The 22824-nt window shown below is 37.2% G+C and overlaps 1 protein-coding gene across 1 annotated transcript; it reads right to left on the reverse strand.

Moving 5' to 3' along the window:
• Window positions 1–481: 481 nt before the first annotated feature.
• abcd1 (ATP-binding cassette, sub-family D (ALD), member 1) lies at window positions 482–22674 on the reverse strand. Its single transcript, XM_084087186.1, has 10 exons — window positions 20652–22674; window positions 18795–18975; window positions 17897–18039; window positions 15887–16058; window positions 15256–15350; window positions 12718–12863; window positions 7584–7729; window positions 5918–6002; window positions 5138–5263; window positions 482–4040 (listed from the first exon to the last, which is right to left on the reverse strand). Exons 1-10 carry the CDS (start codon window positions 21573–21575, stop codon window positions 3767–3769), a joined length of 2292 nt encoding a protein of 763 aa, XP_083943312.1. The 5' UTR covers window positions 21576–22674; the 3' UTR covers window positions 482–3766.
• Between the last annotated feature and the right edge of the window lie 150 nt (window positions 22675–22824).

A 22824-nucleotide genomic window follows, 5' to 3' on the forward strand; every position in this document is an offset into this window, starting at 1 on the left:
TAGATTTTTGGCAAATTGTCCCTCTGCTTGGTGCAGTTATTGACTCTAAATATATACTTGAAACTAGTAGCATAGAAAACATGCACACTGTGGCAGTGTTAACATATTTAACGTTTTGTTTAAAAAAAATCCATCCATCCATCCTCTAATTACTGCAATCTCTCTCTCTCTCTCTCTCTCGTTGTGTCCATCCAACCTTTACTGCACATGTCTGTTTATCAATAGAAAAATAAACTGGTCACTAATCTGTCCCACTATTATTCTGCTCGTCTGTCTGACTTTCTGTCAGTCTATCTATCCGTCAATATAATAGAAAAAGATGCTCTATAAGCCCAAATATAAGTTATGCAATGAAGATTCGAGATTCACTCTAAAATGTATTAGGCAAGAGAATGCAATTGTCGCTCAGAGAAAGCACAAAAGCCATCTTGCACTTCCTTTCTGAATGCATATGCTGTGAAAGAAGGCACATGAACGGAGAGAGGTTTTCAATAGGAAATGTTTTATTAGATTGCAAAGATACATTTTTTAATTCAGGCAAATGTGCAAAGGGTCCAAATTGAATCACATACATTGCAACGGCTTGTATCATAATCCTACCTAAAGAAAACACAATACAAAATAGTTTGCGTTAGAAAAGGCAAGATGTTAGCTTGAAATGTCTTACAAATCATTGCAATGAAAAGATAATCAAATCGTGGTTCAAGATACAAAATCATCTGTGCATTACGTGCAAAATCTCACATTATAAAATATTTTAGGAAGAAATACAGACATTCAATGTCATACAAATATTGTGGATAGATTTTTCTTTTGAATGGAAGTTTCTTTTAAAGCAGTAATTAAATGTTACAAGTGTCAAAAGTCTTCAAAGTGACTGACCTTCAGAAGTCAGCACATGACAAGAGACAAAAGCACTTTGAAATGTTACATAAAGGACTGAAATTCTTAGGACACTACAAAGAAAGGTCTAGTTAATGTTCAGATTAACTCTAGCGGTCATCGCCCTTCAATAAACACAAATACACATTTCAGACGGCATCACCTCGGGCTGAATCAGAGCTGGTTTAATCATCATGTGTCCACGGGCGCTCCTTCAGGCCCTGCGCTCAGACCGACAGAATCAAGCCCTTGTTTTTCATTTATAAAAACTCGTATCGGATCTACCCTCTGGCTTTTTGTACAAAATTAGAGCATAAAAGTTTAATTATTAGACAAACATTATCTCCTCCAATTGACATAATTAGAGATCGAGGTTAAACTGATGTCTGTCTTATGAAGATAAAAGACATTTAATTAGAAAGGACAAATCTCCTTGTAAGGTGCTTCTCGCTGATTGTTTAAAGAAAAAGAAAAAAGCTACATTTTAAAATGAGAAATTTCTCATTGACCACATTTACATGCACATTATAACAGAAAAGATTTAGTTTACATGCTATTTGGATATTCCTATATACAGAAGTGGCCAAAAGTGATGTCCGGAGGGGATGTTTATTTTTTTTATGACCGTACAAGTTCGAGTATTGTCTAACAAAAGTATTCGGCAAAAAAGCAACAAAAAAATGCATAGGAAAACAAAAAGCTCTCAGGGAAAAAAAGAGAGAAAAAAAATGATCTCTTGTTTTTTCCTGTGTTCATAATTTCTTTGTATGACAGCCTGGCCAAAAAAAAAAAAAAAAAAATGTCTGCACAATTTGGCATGTTTCATTGCGTGTGAAAAATTACTTTTATTTACTAAATAAAGGGTGAAGATATCCATTTTCCCAGGCCGGATGTCACTTCTGGCCACTTCTGTACATGTACGCAGCTTAAGGGTGTATTCACACCAGGAAAAGTCCGCTAGTTCACTTGCTTTGGTCCGGACCAAATACAATGTTGATTTAAATTTTTTTGGTGTGGTTTGCTTTTCACACTGTCCTTTTTGCAAGTGAACCAAAATTTGTAAACAAAACCACACGTGAGCTAAGGTCATCCATTCATTGGACAGAAATACGACCCGTACCAGAGTTGGTTTGGGACCGGACCGAGGCCACCTCTTCAGCTGGGTCTCGGTACGGTTGTTTGGTCCGCACCCGAGTGCGATTGCTGTATTCACACCTGCCAAAAACATCCGCACCAAGGGGGGAAACGAACTTGAGTTTGATTCAATCGAAGCAAACAAGACAGGTGTGAATACACCCTAAGTTACGGCAAACAGGTATGCAAGGTTACATGACGCATGCTGTACATATAATCAATCCTGGTATTGATATGCATGTAGACTGTGGTCACTTTCTAAATATGAATTAGAATTGGATGAAAGCAAAGACGTTTCCCATCTATACCGAGGACAAATTCGCCCTTTTTGATTGTGCTTTAAAACATGGCACGGATTTGAGCTTCAGCATTCATGGCGACTCCTTAGAAGTTTGACAATACCACCGCTGAACTGATACAAAACAACAGAGCCCAAACTCGACAGTCACCCTTTCCCTAAAGACACACACGCCGCCTGGGTCCCGCAGATTTCCAGAGAATTCTTCAGAGAACAGCGATAACGAGCATGAGGAACAGCTTTCATAGGTGCTTTCATCATCGACCGCACCTGGTGGAGTTGGCAGCTGTCTTCCACCCCCCAAAACACACCCAGACTCGAGTGCTACCTTCACACACACACACACACACATAAACAAACACACACACTCTAACCACACTGTCTTTGTACAGCTAACAAAAGCTTTGAAGTGTTCACTGTGCTTTTTCTGTCTGCATACTAGAGATGGGAATCTGATGCCGATTCTGATTCCTAAATGATTCTTTGAGTAAGAAAGAATGGATAATGATTGTAAAAAAAATTGTATTGCATGTGCAAATTTGGTGTATTTTTTCCTTAAAAATGCAGTGTACCAAAGACCGTCTCAATCCGCCTATTTCCTACCATCAGGAACACGTAACCAAACCAGTCGACATGCGGGGCAGGGCTTTTCTCCACTGACTTTCCTTGATGTTTAAAGAGTTTCTAAGGTGTTTTCTACATAAAACGCATTACCATTCTGATCCATCGACTTGTATACGACCCTGTATAATTCGCTCTTTCTCTCCTTCTTCTGAATCAGTTTCTGGTTCAAACATACATGGCTGAATTAAACCAGTATTTCCACTTGCCATTGTGTAGCGTTTACTACAGTTGACCGAGTGGATCAGGAAGTCTGAGCTCTTGTGATTGAATGGAGGCGGGGCTAATTTGCATATTCATTATTCTAAATATACTAAGTTAAGCAAAGGTATAGAGTTACACTCAAGCTATTTTAAGGCATTAAGGGAAAAAAAAGTTTAAATATGTCATTTTGATTATCAAAGATGAGTTTTAAGGGATACAATTATCGACTGCAGGGGGACTTTAATCATTTTCTGTCTTTTATTAATCGGAAAAGATTTTTTTTTAATTAATCGAATCGCATAGAATTTTAATGTGAATCTTCTCGAATGGAAATTTTCTGAATTTGCAAAAATTCTCGAATCGAATCGAAAACCTATGAATCGTGAATCAAATCGATTCGCTGTCTACCCAAAGATTCACAGCCTAACTTTAAAATGTTTCCCGTTGTGTTACTTCTTTTAAAAAATGTAACTGGTTCTGATTAAGTTCTTTATTCCCAACCCTATTAGACACACATTGTTAACTCAATACATGCATCTAAAGCATGTGTGGGTAGATATATGCACACAAAACACACACAAACACGCTCACACCTGGCCTCGAATACATCCTTCATCTATCTTCAAATCACTCCATAAGGTCTTTCCCTTTTCCACCTGCTACTACATCTCTGTCCTCCTCCTCCTCCTCCTCCTCCACTTCCCCTGGGTTCGGCAGGCTGCTGTCCTCCCCCAGAATGCGGCACAGCTCTACCAGCCGCTGCTGCATCTTGGGAATTCCCGAGAGCTGGGTCTCGAGTCTGAGCTTCTCGTCCTGCAGGGAAATACGCGTGGAGGCGTCCAACTTCTCAAAGCGCCAGCCGCCCTCGCCGTCAAACTGCAGCAGGTGGGAGTGGTACTTCCTGTAAGCAGAGGAAGTTCAGGTCAACGAGTGTAATTTGGATTTAAAGTAACGCAAAGATGCTGGTAGAGAAACCTCTGGATGAAACTTTTCATAACTTAGGTTTTTATGACCATTTTCACCCACTCTCATACCCTTGAAATCAAACATTCTTTTTATACTACCATACTTTTAAGAAGTCTAATGCAAATGACCTCTATGTTATGAATGTTATGATTAGCTAATATCTGGGTACTAGCATAATTCGCAGGGTGAACATGCTCAATATTTATTCCTGTGATCAAAGCTGAATTTTCAGCATCATTCCTCCAGTCTTCAGTGTCACATGATCCTTCAGAAATCATTCTAATATGCTGTTCAAGAAACATTTCTGATTATTATCAGTGATGAAAACACTGGTGCTGTGTCATATTTTTTGTGGAAACCATTATACATTTTTTCAGGATTATTTGGTGAACAGAAAGTTCAAAAGAACAACATTTGATACAGAAATCTTTTGTTACATTATACATGTCTTTACTGTCACTTTTAATCAATTTAATGCATCCTTACTAATTAAACATATTAATTTCTTTCAAGCGATCTTATGTTGATGTGCTCATGGATGTGATAAGTCTTCTATCATTTTGCTAACTTCCACACACACTTTCTCCAAAACCTAAAATAAGACATGATTCATAGGCAGAGAGCATTATTAGGTGGCTAGTTTTCCGATTGACTAAAAGAGCGTGGGCTGCATCCCTGAATTTGTTTTCCCTCTTTTTTTTCCCCTAGTGCAATCACAGAGACAGGTGTTTTCTCTCAGGACACCCATTTCTGATTTTATGCTGGGCATTCAGCACCTTTAACAACCCGTTATTGCAGCTTTGTTGGATAGTCTGGGGAGAGAGTTTTGTGTTGTGAATATAGAGTATGTCTACACAGTACGTCAAAATTCTACTTCAAAAGAGCAAGAAAAATCCTATTTTCCATCATATGACCACTTTAATCTTATGTGTTTATGATTCAATGCTTAGTTCCTGAATTAACATAAATATACTTATTTTCCCACAAGCAATAAAAGAACTGCTCTTCATTTTCATACGATTGAAAACCCACCAGAGAGAAGGACGGTGTGTAATAGAGAGAAGCGCAATCCCAGCATCCTTTGCAGCTTCAAAGATTTTGCCCTCCACATCAATACTCACAGCACTCGTACACTCGTCTAGGAGGGCATATTGAGGCCTGTTAGAGATAAACCAGAGATTTATCAGCTTTAAACACACAAGTTGTTGGGGACTTTTTAAACAGACTTAAAAGCACTATGTTTTATATTCTGACTTGGGTTTTTTCTTTCTTTCCCATAAAAAAATATCTGAGTGGTTCAACAATAATCTCCCCTAAAGCAGCTGCTTGCTTCAAATGCAAAGTAAGCTGTATAGACTCCAAAAACACTAACTGAACCCAGTTAACCACTAATAACATTCACTAATTAAATATTAATCAATTCAGTGGCTTCAATGAAACCATGAGCAGCTTTCCTACATGTACTGTACCACAATTTAGCATCTTCAAAGTGTTATTTTTTTCTTTCAGAGAGAGGAAGTTATTCTAACAATTATCTCAAGCAACTGATAGATCATTGCTGGAAAATAATAATCCTGATTCTTAACTTGGACTTAAATAGATGTTAGTCCAGGAAGGAGTGTAGTGTAAAAAAAATGATATGTGTCTGCCTCAAATAATTAGAAAATAAGCATAAATGTGTGTTATATTTGATAAAATGTTTACCAACTACATTTCACAGATTTTTGCAAAGATGTATAGAAAGGATCAGTCTCTATATTATTGAATCTGGATGTAAAGAGTGTCAAAATGTAAATATTTTCTGTGACGTACTTATGATAAAACATCCTGGCCATGCCCATCCGCTGCTTCTCTCCTCCAGACAACACGTCCTTCCAGTCGCTCAGCGCGTCCCAACCTGACAATATTTAATCATGTTTAAATACTACTAATAAAATATGTTTACAACCAATACAGTTTTGCTTCTTCAGTATAACTGAATCATTTACACATGCATTATTAATTATATTTATTAATATTTCATCTAAAGCATCTGTTAGTTCGACAGTTTACATCCAGTACAGTAAATGTGCTTGCTTTTATCTTGCAACACTGATGAAAATAAACATTCAAATATCAGACTGTGTGCACCACCATTCAAAAGTTTGGGGTGAATAATATTTTTTTTATATTTTTGAAATAAGTCTCTTATGCTCACCAAGACTTGCATTTATTTGATTAAAAATACAGTAAGAATCATAATATTATGAAATATTATTACATTTTAAAATAACTGTTTTCTATTTGAATATATTTTCAAATGTATTTTATTTCTGCAATTCAAAGCTGAATTTTCAGCATTATTACTCCAGTCTTCAGTGTCACATGACCCTTCAGAAATCATTCTAATATGCTGATTTGGTGCTCAAGAAATTTCTTATCATTACCAATAATGAAACAAAAATGCTGATTCAAAAGAACAGCGTTTATTTGAAATAGAAATCTTTTGTAACAAATATAGTGGCCAAAAGTGATGTCCGGAGGGGATTTATGTTTTTAATGACCCTATAAGTTTGATTAAACCATCAAAATATGATTTTTTTAATATATATATATATATATATATATATATACAGTGATGTGAATAAGTATGGACACCCATGCTAAAGTTGCCTAAAAAGAGGAATAAAAAAATCATCTTTTGGAAATTGCCACACATAATCACACACCCTTCACCATACCTAGAGATTGGAATGGAGTACTTTCCATAAGATCATCTCTCAATGCAAATCAAACCAGCTATTAGGCTAACTGAAATAAAACCATGCCAATCTCTAGGTATGGTGAAGGCTATGTGATGATGTGCGGCTATTTTAATTCCAAAGACCAAGGGAACTTTATCAGGATGCATAGTATCCTGGATCCATGAAGTAACTGGCCTTTAAAAATAAAAATCTGCCTGCCTCTATGGGAATTTAACATAGGGGTGTCCTGACTTATGCACCCTGTATTTTAAGGAAGAACATTCATTCACAAAGAAAATTGGTGTCCTTAAAGGTCAATTAAGATCAATTTCCAAAAGATGATTTTTTTATTCCTCTTTTTTTAGCATGGGTGTCCATACTTATTCACATCACTGTATGTATATATTTCAAATATGAGGGAAGAACAAAACACTAAACTTGGTTAAGTTATTTATCTGACATCTGCAGCTACAGGTTTTTATTTTACTATGCAAAAATAAAATGCACAGAAAAAGCATACATTGACTACAACATAATCAGCTATTAATATTTCGGTGGTTTTCTCTTGTTTTTGCACGTATTCATAATTTCTTTGTATGACATCTTATCTGCATAATTTGGCATGTTTCATTGCATTATCACAAATAAAACAATTGACTCCAAGCACAACCATGCAATATGCTTATAATAATATTTGAAAAAAATGTCAATTTTCCTAATCCCAAAATCTCTTTTGGCCTGTAAAATCCTCTCACCTCCCTCTCTCTCCAGGATGTAGCAGAGGTTCACAGTTTTGAGGATTTCCTCCAGCTGCCGGTCAGAAACGTTCTTCTCCTGCATATCCTGAACAGAGTGAGGATAAATGACCTGATCTCTCAGCGTTCCCACCGACATATAAGGCCTGAAAAAAAAAACACAATAATAAATCCTGCCATTTAATCATTTAGTTCTTTTTGTTATGGATGAGTTGTAATGAAACTTGAGTTTTTAGTGGCTAAAATAGCCGGATTCATTTGATGAAAAGGTATTACTTCATAATAGCATTTATATTTATCACTGTGTATGTAATGATATTTTCACAGTGTGTCTTGTTTGATCTATCCATCCATCTATTCTCTGTCTCACATCCTGCATTAATAATTTTCATAAAACGAAGGCAAAATGGGTGAAGTGTTTCAAAATGTAGCCAACTGAAAAATCAAGTGAGCATTAGGCACATCCTATAAAAAGGAGAACAAAGTCTTATTAAATCTTTTTTCTCATTAACAGTTCTAATATAGATGTTCAGTGAACTGCAAGCAGGCCAAATGACAAACAGCTGCAGGTTTTAAATGATGTCGGACACATCCCGTTGTGTGATCATGAACGCGACGCGATGCTGTGCTCCTGTTGGGTTTGTAATGAAGCCGACATGTAACGCAGTCACAGGAGCACCATATGTGCTGACTGCTTTTGGATTGTGCTCCTCGTTTTAATCAGCACGCTCATCAGCACTAATTAACCTGGCACGGCGTGGGAAATGGAAATAAACACATGCACGCACACCCACGTCTCTGCCTCCTAATTGATCTTAATTCTTAAACAAAAATCCAGCAGACTTGAGTCTCAGTACTGGGCTCTGAACCTGCACAAAGAGGAATCATCAGCCTTCTGCAATCACAATTTCTACACTACTGGCATTAACATAATATTCTGTATGCTAGATTAGATTTAGTCTAAAATCAAAATACAATGACAAAAAGTATGTTAAAGGTGTTTGGATGGCATATTGATTTTGAACGGAGTAGTCAAGCTTCTTGGCAAATTTTACAAATGTTTTATTTAAAAATATATCCAAGGCTGAAGCTGCTATATTGGTTGTATGTGTGAATCCAAAAGTGGAGTAATTCATTTAAAAGGTAATGAATTTAGTCAGAAGTTAAAGGTGCTCTAAGCGATGTTGGGTGACGTCACTTCTTGTTGGCGTTCGAAGTACTGTCAAACAAAATGGAGGCTAGCTCGACCCTCCCTCCTCCTCATCCCGTCCCCTCCCCCTCCCTTCCGTGCTTCCTGAAACAGTCATGAATTCGGGACTTCGCGTTCCTTCTCCTTTTTCCTTCTTATTTGCTATTTGTTCATCGGAACGTCGTCTCTTTGGTCGTGTGTCGGCCATATCAAAATTCAAGAGAATATAATTCTAACGTTAGTTGTTGTCGTTGTCTAGGACATCTCTCCTCTAGCTAACTTCCCTCTTCATGCTTCTCTCTCCTCCACCCCCCACACCCCCCTTCATTGCACTAACCACCCAACCCCCACCCCCAAATCATTCTTGTCGGTTATTGGCTGGAACACTGTTTGTTATGTTTTGTGGTCCAGGCTGGGCCAGTTTGTTTTTGTTGCCGTTTGTGGAGCCTGGGCTGTCTATAGAGACCGCGTTTTTTTACAGTGTGTTCAGGGGACAGGCAGCTAGCGGAGTGAGGAGATGTTTGCTGTATGTGACAAAAAATGTTTCAGCCTAAAAACGCATGACATCGCTTAGAGCACCTTTAACTCTCACATGACAAAGAGGTCTGTGGTATCAGCACACAATTTTATGAGATTTGCAGTGCCTCCCAATACTGACATACTCTTTTGCAACTAAAGCTAGGTGAAACAACTGTTGATGATATGCAACATATCTCGCTATATTTACGTATTTGCTCCAAAATGGCCAGTTGTCAAATTATTATTACATTTTTAAATGATATCCCCCTAATTCAGATTTTTAGAATTATAAAATTATTGGAATTTTGATTATTATAGAATTATTATTTTGGTTACATCCTTGAAGAACAACAATGAAAATAGTAATAAAAAAAATAATGAAGGTATTTTTGTGAACACAGGAAAAATAAATAATCATTTTATGTATATACATTATAATATATATATAAATATATAAAATGTAAATATAAAATATAAAATACTCATAAAAAAAACACAACATTGATATTGGTTTTATATAATGAAATTATGTATTATATTGTCTACATTGAGTGATTACAGAAATCATTGAATCAGAGAAAATCAAATTTTGATTTGAATCACTGAAATTTTGCAACCTAAGTTTAAATTAGAGCATTAAAACATAGTAAAACTAACTAAATAGTCATCAGACATGAGAGAAGGATGGATTGCTCAACTTAATGGCAACTTGAAAATGCATTAAAATCATCAAACGTTGCTTCAGTTTACATATCATTTTAGGGTGTGTTCACACTTGTAGTTCGGTTCGCTTGGTTCATTTGGTCCAGACCAAAAAAAACCCCAAACATTTAGTCCTGGCATTTAGTCCTTAGACATTGGCATTTTCAACACCGCACCTAAAGGCATAGGGATACATTCACAAACTGATTGGTTGGCTTTTATTACGAATATTTCAAACCTACAGAACATCCAAAACAATGCTGTGTGCTGGGTTTAATGCGCTCGCTGTATGTGTATAGCCTACATATGATGGTATTTTGACCAGCTGAGAACTGGTGAAGAGCTTATAAATGTGTAAAGGAGTCAAAACAGCAGCAGGAATCCCTCCGTCACACACAAACGCAGATCTGCTGCGAGGAGATGCGGTTCTGATGCCTGTACAGAACTGTGATGGGCAATATTATTAAATGCGCGACTATGATGAGAAAAAACAGATATGCTTGAGCATTCTGTCCTTTTTAGGGTAGAATCTTGGTTTTTGGTTCGTTTACATCTTTGGTCCGTATGTCCAATGTCAGGGCTCCAAACAAAAAAATCAATTAAGGAGCCAATGGCTCCTATAGGGGAAAAAAACAGGCGCCAAATATTTTTTTTAAGAGCCACATAACAATGCACTTACTTTTAGTCACCCTGTTGTGTGCATGTCTCTCCTCTTCTTACAGTTTCAGCATTTTCATCTTGTGAATGTTCTGGGAACTGGAGCTTATTTGGTAACTGAATGTCACTTCCGACTTATGAACTATTTCATAAGTTCATATTTTGGCGCTTTCACTCAGTGAAACGTTCACGCAAAGCATCTCGTTTCATGACGTTAACAAAACAAATGAAGCGATAGGCTAGGGGTGGGCGATATGGCAAAAATATCATATCACGATTTTTTTCAGGAAAATCACAATTCACGATTTTATCACGATTCTTTTTTATGTTGGTTTTACTATTTTGTGACTGAGCATTACAGCCAAACTAATGTCCATATTTTAAAAACAAAGCCTTAGGTAACAAAATATAAAATAAAAAAGAATGGCAGAAAGGGGCGAAGATAAAAAATGTAGTCATTATTTTCTTTGTTATTAAATATTCAGATCAAAGATAAACATTACACATACACAACTTAATATACAAATGAAATAAAGAGTGTTTTGTTTTCAGCTACAGTAGGTGTATTTAACAGTAGCATTGAAGAAAGTAATTAAATTAACAAAAAATGAAAATAAAACAAAACATAGACTTCACTGTATAAATTATAAATTGATACTTATCAAAGCTACTATTAAAATTATCAGTCAAGAGCAGTGAGTAATTTTCTCTTTGCATTTTGTTGTTTCATTAACATTAAAGGGATAGTTCTAAAAATTCAAATTGTCATAATTTACTCTCTCAAGTTGTTTTAAACTTGAATAATTTTTTTTTCTTCTGTTGAAAATAAAAGTTATTTGGACGAATGTGGGTAACCAAACAGTTGATGTCCCCAGTGACTTCCATAGTATATTTTTCTCCTTTGGAAGTCAATGGGGACCAGCTACTGTTTGGTTACCCACATTCTTCAAATTATTAATATTAGAAAATATTAGAAGGAAATTAATACAGTTTTGGAACAACATTAGAGTGCGTAAATAATTAGATAATTTTTATTTTTGGGTGAACTATCCCTTTAAGGACAAGCGGCAGCGTGTTTACTATTGCTACTGTCTCTTTAAGAGCTGAGCGCGACACGTCTAATGTACACGCATTTGACAAGCAGATTTTCTCTCAATTTTCTCAAGTTTGCTTTCACTTTAGACATAACCGACTTTGTTTATGTAAACCTTGTGTGTATTTAACAGTATTAGCACAATAAGACTCGAAAGATAACTTAGTCCAGTATCCAGGCGCTGGTAGACAGGCTTTTAGTGCATGTGAGCTTCACATGTACGCGCTGAGAAACGGACGCGTTAGAACAGCGCATCAGCACGCGAATTAAATGTTTAACCGACAAGGCATTAAAGCACATGCAAATTAATAACTTTTGTGAACTGCAGTGTCCCGTTCCGCTGCGTTAACATTTCATGTGAATATACGTCGCGTTGTTCAGTATGTTGGGACACAGGCGCCAGAACAGCAACTAGAATGCACGATTCTACGATATTTCTTCAAAAGCAGATCGTGGAGACATTTTAATCGTCCATGATCAAAAATCGTCATATCGCACACCCCTAGGATAGGCTACTGGTAATAAAACATGCACATAGGATGCAAATTTTACAATCAAAGGGAGTAAATTTGTATTGTCGCCAATGGCGACCTTGGCAGAAATTTCACTCGCAAATAAATATTTTTGGTCGCAAATGCGACCATTTTAGTCGCAGTTTGGAGCCCTGAATGTCTTTGGTTCATATTTTCTGAGACCCATCTTTTCAGCAGTCTTGATCCACTTGTTTGGTGCGCACCAGGATTCAGATGGTAGTGTTCACACTTATTCAAATGAACCGCACTAACAGAGCAATCGCACAAGGGTTTGTTTTAATCGAACCAAACATGCCAAGTGTGAACACACCCTTATATGAAAAACCCTAGTCCTGCCTACTACAGTCAAAAGCATATGCTGTAACTTCCCATCACGAGTGAAGTACATATTTTAATGCAGTTTTTAGGTCACCGTGTGTAGTCTGTGTGTAGTTGTAGTACCTTTGAGGTATGTAAAACATGTGCTCGGGTGAAGGCTTGTAGAGCACTCCACTGTAGACGGGCCAGAGGCCGCTCAGGATTCTGAACAGAGAGCTTTTTCCACAACCGTTGGGGCCCGTGATCAGCAGATGCATGCCTTCTTCAACCTGGAGAGAAAGACCCATCATCCCCCAACATGTTAAAAAAGACCCAAACACCCAAAACACCCCCACAGAGAGAGAGGGGGAGAGATGCACAGAGGGACAAACCACGGGAAACAGCTAAATGTGTTTACAAATTCAGCAAAGCCACAGGGTTAAAAGGAGCAACTGTGATGGAAAACGCTTGATGGTTTTCAAAGGCTCACTCTTCAACACAACATACCGAGAAAAACAGATCGCTCCCTCTCTGCACCCTGTCATTATGTTAAAGCCCTCCATTCACCAGACACACATAAATATACCAGCGCGGCATCCAGCTAGAGCGTCAATTACTATTAAAAGACCTTCAACACAACACCAAACCAATGTGAATCATCTGGGTTCAAAACATCTGGAAGCGGTGTTAATGATATTTCTAAGTATAGAGACGAGCTGTTCGAGTGACTTCAGCCTATTTTGACGGCTGTCTGGAAGTGAAGTGCAGATTTAACCGGATTTAATCTTAAAGGAACAGTTGAGTTCATCCAAAAATGTAACAACCTCAAAGCAACATCACATTATATCTGGTCTCTGTGAGAGGTTTCATCTATCACATCATTGTCTACTGTGTTTCTTCCTCTTGGCTTGCAGTAGGCGGTCTGGTTTTGGCTGAGAAAGCATTGTGGGTAACGTGAATTGTGTCATGAGCACACCGCATGACTGCGACATCATGGCCATGAGAGGGTATTAGCACCATGCCGCCCCTGCAAATCGAGGCGCTGTCGTGGAAACCCTAAGAGCACACCAACGCGCGACCGTAATATAATCAGCACATTGTCCGGGGCGGACCAGAGGGGGGTCACACTGTGGTACCCATGACCCATTTCTCAGAATTTGGTAGGAAACATGAATTAATCATAAGGGAGCAGATACTCAAACTATAGTCAAAAAATAGGTTTTAAAGAATTCTGGTACATAAAGCATGAACTGCATTCATAACTAGTGCATCTAAGACTCATTTAATGAAATAATTCCCACTGAAATAGTCAATTAAACAATGATTGGGCTGACTGATGGGCTCAGAAATAATTTCATGCAAAATTTCCCCCGGCTTCACAACAGGTGAATACTCACATATATTTTTTCATACCCTCATTATGAAATTGATGTTGCTATATAATTAATATTGATGAATCCAGAAATTATCGACAAATTCTATATTCTATAGAAATTATACAGAATTCTAATAAAAATTAGAATAATAGTGTAAAAATATGTGTGTATGTATATATATATATATATATATTTGTGTATGTGTATAAATATTGTATACATATATTTTACACATAAAAAGAATCAGACCCAATTTATCATTAATATTTGCACAAATAATCCTTCATTTTGGAATGATGTACTAAAAGACATTGTTTTGTATGTGTGTTGCTGAACTGCCATGCAATGCATCTAAAATGACTTTAAACAGCTTTTTATAATTCTTGTACAATTATAATACATGGATTTTATGCATATTTCTTCATATTAATGGAGCATGGAATATTTGTATTTTTTCCACAGGAAATTTTAATCCAGAGGTCTACAAAACAAGCTAAAAGGTGCTTTAAAAATGGTAAGAAAATGTGACCAGTTAAAGCACCTTGTATACATTTCCCTTAAATATTAACCAAAAAGCTTGATGTTAAAAAAACACCCACACATATCCATGTTGTCAGACAACTATCGACATATCAGCTCTGCAGGTGTTATCTAAAACATGTGCATAATAAACAGCGGTGCTGAGAACATATCAAATGAAAATCTGCACGACCGGGACATATTTTGCTGAACTTATCTTGCTAGCTTTAAAGTTTACGGCTTTAAGTCCAGATAAATTATGTTTTGAGCTGTACAGAATAACTGACTATATCTGTCACCAGAGCACAGACGGGGAAAACTAATTCAAATATTCCATAAAGATATGCTAATGCAAGCAAAACTGACAGTAAGAGTGAATGATCAAAATACATACAAATTCTCTATGGGGGTCTCATAATAATCTCCACCTGAACCCGCTTTAAACTGTCAAAGGTCAGACACTGATTAGCAATGCTGTATTATCAGTGAAGTACTCACAGAACTGGGCCAGAGAAATAAGAACAGATAACAGCCTCATTGACATATTCACACTTCACATGCACATAAATCATGCATGTTGCATCAGACAACGGACTCATTTACTCTGCATGAGCACAAGATATTGCAGCATAGAGTACGAAATAATTGAATATACAGAAAATGGAGAACGGTTTTAGTTGGTTGTAACAAGTATGCAATCCTTACTACATACGCATGCTAATTTTGCAATGGTAAAATTAGATTATGTATTAAAATGACTAAAGGATGTTATAAGATTGGACTTTACCTGGATGTTCAGGCTGGAAACCACCACATCCCCTGTAGGAGTTATTATTGGCAGGTTTTCACATTTGATACCATGTTCCACATCAATCACCTGACCTAAACAAACGCACACAAACAAGACTTAATGTAAACGACTATGTTCAGCATGGAATATAAACGCACCAATAACGACGTACTGCTCAGTACATACTTAATATAGACCACCGTTGAAAAGTTTTGGGTCGGTAATATTTTTAAAACGTTTTTGAAAGAAGTCTCTTATGCTCACCAAGACTGCATTTATTTGATTAAAATATTTAAAACAAAATGGATGAAAAGGATGCAACTGTAACTGTGTAAACCGACCTCATTTAATTCAGCAGTTTTTCCATTGAAAATAAAAAGGGTTATTTTGCATTTGAATCCAATTTCCAGTGAAAATGTGTTCACTTTTGAAAACCCAATCAAATAATGAACAAGAGATCAAATCAAAATCATGGTTTACATTGCTTCCAGTTCATTTGCCAAACCATAAATGGGGTCAAGCCGAGCACATACATTCTGTTTAATACTTTTTAGTTGGTATGCTATTCCGAAAATGGCTATAATGTTACATAATACACAACTTAAAGAGATGCGACTAAAGTTGAAACCTCTTATCTGCAGCGGTCCCTCCACTCTCATGCCATGCGTCACCACCTGAGCTGCTCCTGTCTCTTCTGGCTTCACCTCTGTGGCCGAACGGCGGTACACCCCGACACGCACTTCCTCAAACACCTCGAACATCTCATACACACGAGCGGTATATCCAGCCAGTTCTGTGACCTATGATGGGATGATGGAACATTTTTTTAGCAACTTTCACCCATGAAACCCTATATAGGCTACGCCTTTGACTGAAATAACTAGTCTGAAAATGGCAGAGAATTATTTATTTGGAGCTGGATGCTCAATGTTTAAGTTTGCTACATTCACATGACGAAAGATGATAGAAGATCAATTGATGCACACTGGTTTTATATTGCAGATTTCAGATTTACAGATTTTCAAGAAGATGCTGCTTTCTGGGCTGCGGAAGCTAATTCACTTTGCATGCACTTCCAAACGATGAGGACTCGGGTAAAACCGACACCATCATTACTGTTCATGTCACAGTGTATCAAGTGCTGAGGAAGCCTCCAAAGATGAAATTAAGAAATGGTAATGGCTGTTTGGTTTCCGACACACTCTGTAAGCCACAGACTGGGCAATCTGACCAATCAGAGCAGAGTAGGCTCTCAGAAAGGAGGGGTTTAGAGAGACCAAATACTTGATCGAACCATTTCAGACTATAGACTGTATATTGTGAGAAAATGAAAGTGTTTTTGACCTTGGATGAATGTAAACCTATTGTAGCAGACCTCCAAAACAAAATTAGAAACAGTTAAATAGCATTTGCATAATTTGAATAATTGGGCACTTTAAAGGGGCATTTTAGGGGCACATTAAAATAAGACAGATTAAGTCATTTTCTTAGTAATTCGGTTTAGTTTTTGTTCATATCGAAGTGCATATTTTTAGTTTCTGCTTAGCTTGTTCTTTTGCAAAAAAAAGTTGTTGTTTTTTTCTTCACTTTTTATCTTGATGTACACTGCATGGATTTATAAAGTAGTAAAATGCCATAAGATATTATGTCTTGTTTTCTGGGTAAAAAAAAAAAAAAATTAAGTGAGTTTTTGCTTAAAACAAGCAAAATTATCTGCCAATGGGATAAGACAACTAATCTTAATTCAAATGGAAAACAAGATTATTTTCCTTACCCTATTGGCAGATAATTTTCGCTTGTTTTAAAGGACAAGTTCGGTATTTTACACTTAAAGCCCTGTTTACAGATCGTTTCTGATGAAATAGAACAGTTAAGATTAAAATTTGGACACATGCTGCTGTCCCGAGAATTCCCTCCCACCTCCACAATGGCTGCATATGTGCACTGGAACAATCCTTCCTAAAACGCATTAAACTTTCGTTTACAAAGACGTGAAACTCACTGAGTGGTCCGGGGTGTTCACTGATATGCTCACACAAAAATCGCTGCAAAAGATGCTTTCCAAAAGGTGTTTTACCATTCGTTGTAAAACTGTGGACCTATTTTTCCAAACGCCTCACACCCGTACATTCTTCTGTTGAGAGCTTGAATAATAGACACTCCAGCCCAGTTGGTGGCGGAGTAATACCGTACCTCACAGCACATCCAAAACAAGTCAATGGACATCCCATACAAGTCAATGGAGTTGGACAAAAACTACGATAAAACCTGTTGGAAAGCATCTTTTGCATGCGTTTTAGGAAGGATTGTTCCAGTGCACATATGCAGCCATTCTGGAGGTGGGAGGGAAAGCGAAAAAAAACTAAAATTCTCGGGACAGCAGCATGTGTCCAAATTTTTATCTTAACCATTCTATTTCATCAGAAACGATCTGTAAACAGGGCTTTAAGCAAAAACTCATTTCATTTTTTCCCCCAGAAAACAAGACATAATATCTAAAGGCATTTTACGCATCTAGTAAATGCATCTGGATTTAAGAATTTTTTTGATTTAAGGATTTTAAATACTAAGTAAGAAAATCTTTTTTTTCTTTTTTTTTTGCAGTGTAAAAGTGCCTACTGGAAGAAATGCATCTCACCTCTTTGTAGGAGACCATGATCCTCTCCACAGCGTCAGCTGCAGCGTTCAGAAGGTTCCGGGCCATTGTGAAAGCCTGTGTGCGGTCACTCACCAAGTCCTCCTCCTTCATCACCAGGGCTGCCTGTTTCACAGCCTCTGAATCTGAATGGAGCATGAGAAAAATATAAAATACAATAGGAGTGAGAGGAGCAAACATGTCTATCACATTTTAGGGACCTTGTTTTGAGGTTCTGTGGAGAGGACATAAACATATATAAGTCTTAAGTCTTAACACACAGCAAAAAATGAAAGAAATGAATACTTAGACACATTAAATTGCCCAAAGTGACAGTAAAGATGTTTATAATGTTACAAAAGTTTTCTATTTCAAATTGCTGTTCTTTTGAATGTCTATTTATCAAAGAATCCTTAAAAAAGATGGATAATGGTTTACAAATATATTCAGCACAACTGTTTTCAACATTGATAATAATCAGAAATATCTCTTGAGCAGCAAATCAGAATGATTTCTGAAGGATCATGTGACACTGAAGACTGGAGTAATGATGCTGAAAATTCAGCTTTGCATCACAGGAGTAGATGAAATTTTAAAATCGATTAAAATACAAATCTGTTGTTAAAATTGTAATAATATTTAGCAATATTACTGTTTTTTACTGTATTTCTGATCAAATAAATGCAACTTTGGTGAGCATAAAAGACTTCTTTTCAAAAACATTCAGAAACTAACCTTACCAAACCAAACTTTTGAATGCAGACTTCAATAACTAAAAAACATATCAACACATGCTCAAGGAAGTTTTGGATTGAAACAATCACAGAGCCAAAAAGTCTGGAGCCACAGACACGGAGAGGAGAACAGGAACTACAGATAATCATCATAATTTAATCTGTACCATATTTCGAGTATCCGGTGGCAGTGATGATGGGCACAGCGACCATGACCAGGCCTGATGCGCTCCAGAGATATTTCATCAGGAACTGTTCCAGCATGACATACCACAGTCTCTTGAACAGGATCAGGTTAATCTGTTCGGACAGCGCCGTGTAGCTCCGCTGCAGCTGAAACATCTCGATCTGCGCAGGGCAGACACACAGGCACGCACACACACACGCAGACATGTATACACACAGATACACAGGCAACAAGATAACATTAAGCTGGTTTCCAATTATAAAGTGTCCAATCAGGCTTTCTGATTCATGAAAATCACATTTCATAATTTGTTACTGTTGGTACGAATAAGAAACGTGTATTTTTAAGCGTAAAATCAGAGCACATTAAAACCATCATGAAGGTTAAGTGGAGGGTGTGAGAGTGAGAGTCTGGGGTCAAAGTGGAGCATCCACACTTTTGCCCTAATTCCAGGGCTTTCTTTGTATTCAGGCCACATGACCTCTCTCTATGAACACTTTCTCTGGCCGTATGACTGTGAAGTTCAGGAACATTTCCAATTGCAAGCATGGGGCACTGTTTGTTTAGCTGGGACATTTGCTTTGTCATTGAGACACAGGCACAAAACGTCCTCAAATACTTGTTTTATAAGTCTTAAAGGGATAGTTCACCCATAAATGAAAGTGCTGTCATCATTTAATACTCACCCTCATTACATCTCAAACCTGAACGACCTTTTCTTCCATAGAACAAAAACATTTATGAAATTTGAAGTTTTAAGTATCTTACCTTTCCTAAAACATAAAGACGCCAATGTTTGGGGTCAGTACGATTTTGTAATGTCTTTAAAAGACGTCTATTACAGTATTATACAGTAAAATAATAATAATAATCATATTTGGAAACATTATAATTTAAAATAACTGTTTTCTATTTTGAAATGTCATTTATTCCTATAATGGTATTATTATCAATGTATTATCAAACAGTTGTGCAGCTTAATATTTTTGAGGAAACTTTTTTGAGGATTCTTTTGATGAATAGATAGTTGGAACAGAATTGATTTTAAATAGACATTTTGGAACATTATAAATGTCTTTTCTGTCACTTTTGATCAATTTAAGCATCCTTGATGAATAAAAGTATTAATTTCTTTCAAAAACAAACCCCTAAACTTTTGAACGGTAGTGTATGTATTTACAAATAAAAGAATTAGCTTTTATATTGCCAATGTACAATATCAAAAGTCAAAAGAAGCTATTAAAATTGAATGGCACTTTTTACAATATATGTTGTTCTATAAAAGAAAAAGTGCTCTATGAAAACCCTGGTATGCAAGCCAATTATATTAATATAAAAATATAATATATCATTATATATTATATTAAGGCAATAATATCACATTTGTTAAATGTGTTAAAATATATATATACATTAATTTAAACATATTTAGTTAACATCTTAAGCTAACATTAACATTGACAGAGCCACACACACAAAAAAATAATAAAAAAAAAATAATAAAGATTTTTTATTGTGGCCCCCAGTTTTAAAATCCCTGTCATAACAAAAACAGTCCATATGTCTCATGTGCAATATTTCAAATCTTATTACGAGATCGCTTTGTGTGAGGAGCAGATTGAAGGTTATTCACTGAATAACTTCACTTTTTGGTTCTTTCTGGAGCTTGATTGCTGCTGGTCACTGTCTGTCTTCATGCTATGAAAAAGAACAGTGTGAACCTGCTCCGTTCATACATCTCCATTTGCATTCCTCGGAAGAAAAGTCATTCAGTTTGGAAACACATGAGGGTGAGCAAATGATGACAGAAAACCAACCCAAGAGAATATATTCTTACCTTATGTCCTCCATAGAAGGCAATCTCCTCCGAATTGGCGATGATGCGAGAATGCATGTATCTAAGGTCGCCTTTCCTCCTGGCTTCCTCGGCCACAAGTTTACCAAAGCGTGGGGAGAACATTCTCAGAACCTTGGCAGTGAGTGCCACCACGATGCCAGCTATGGCGGAGGGCCAAGTGGTGTTGGCACCTTTCGACTCACCTATATTAATGAGCGTGTAACAGGTCATCACTACGTCGAGGATTGGTTTGGTCAGGTTGGAGTACAGATGAGCAACAGAGGCAGCAAACATCACCACATCTTCAGTCAAGGACTGATCAGGGTTTGCCAACCGGCCGTCCATGTTGCTGACACGGTAGTACGTCTGATCGTTGAAATACAGCATGTAGGCATGGGTGACCAGCCGGGTGCGGAAGGCGAGGGTGAGCTGACCCTCCAGGTAACGGATGGCACTGTTCACGAACGTGGCCGGAATGGCGATGAGCAGCCACTTGGTTAACTCCACCACAAACGCCCTGGGGTCTTTCTTCACAATGGTTTTGACTATTTGCCCATCCAAACTGGCTACATAGATGGAGAGAAAGGTGCGTGAAATGAGGGCTAGAGAGTGGAAACCGAGCAGTCCAAGTTCTTTGCAGAAAAACCGAGGAAAGAGGATTTTCAAGAGACGAATCAACCTCTCGAAGAATTCACGGTTCACGGCCGGGGAGTTTTTCTTTTTCCTTGCGGCTTCCACTTCTTGAGGTTCTCCATTGGAGGTAACCAGGTCAGTACCCTTAACCTGTTTACTAGTTCTTCCTTTCAGCCTGCCATATACGTAAGGGGAAAGTTTCTTCGCCCCATAAAGCGCAACAAGAAGGAGAATGGTCTTTTTCACGAGGGGGTTTTTCAGCTGGGAGGGAAGCTTTGAGTACACAGACATTTTGCTTCTTGTGCTTTAGCTTATCAATACTGAGACCATTAAAAATGAAGGTTATTGAAAGGCGGGCTGCTAACGTACACAGCTATATGGATATCTATTCATGTAAACTAATATAAATGTGATTTCAGCAAATTGACAGCATGTCAAACTAACAAGTTCTATTGGAAATCTCAATAGTTTCGGAGACAGAAATTAAATTAAATGGAGAAAAGTGGAAACTTGTGCGTAATTCTATTCTTTTCTTTTTTTCATTGACAATTTTTATAGATTATCATACAACATAGGCTAAAGCATAATTATGTTCTTAAGACCCTGCAATCTTACTCCTATTTGAGTGAGAAGATAAAACTCAAATATTTCTCATTCTAACAAGCGATCTGAGATATGCAATACACATGAATGTCAATAAACTTTATAGACTACTCTTACTGCATGTCAATAATTGTCTCATTTGAATCTATATTTGTATAAGCTAAGGAGTTTTTAGAAGAAACATAGGCTACTTAAATGTCATGACTGACATCTCCACTGAGGAACTTCTTTGGGAAATGTTGTTTACAGGATAAAAAAAATAAAGTTAAATGTAAATATTTAGCGAGTAGGAATGGGAATATACTTAAAGTGGTAACTTATCTGGCAAACATGTCCTGACTTCAGAGGTAGTTCAAATGACAGCTAGCAAGACAAGCTAATAAACTCAGTGTACTAAAAGCAACAGCGGTGCGACACAAAAACACAACACAGTAAGTTGACTATAAACAATATTTACACGTTTACATATCCGCTATATTGAATCAAACAGCATGTAAATGTCAAATAAGTGTCGTTTAAGTTGCGCTGCTAGCGCTGCTGGCTAATATTCACTTTACTTCAACTTCCTCCGTCCAACTTTCCGTCTGTTTTGATCATCCACGTAAAGGTCATTTTCACTGCAGATCTGATATAAGACAGGCCATAATCGTGGTGAGCACACGCGGTCCCTGTTATTTAACTCATCCAACGGTCCGAATGCAGAATAAAAGCCACCGGTGTGTGTTTGAGGGCAGGCGTAAATCCATCAACCTCACCGGGACTCAGGATCAGTTGAATCACAAAATGCGCCGATGGGTGGAGTAAACTCATTGTGTACTCACGCCACACAATACAAAAGTCACAAACGACTGTTGTTTTCATAATCACTGGCGTCCTTCCAGCAGATTATTGCGCTGTTAGTTTTACTGCTGCAAGATACTGTATATTGTTTTTGTAG

The sequence above is a fragment of the Abramis brama genome (assembly GCF_963993115.1).
Source record: "Abramis brama genome assembly, chromosome: 16".
Classification (NCBI taxonomy): Eukaryota; Metazoa; Chordata; class Actinopteri; order Cypriniformes; family Leuciscidae; genus Abramis; species Abramis brama.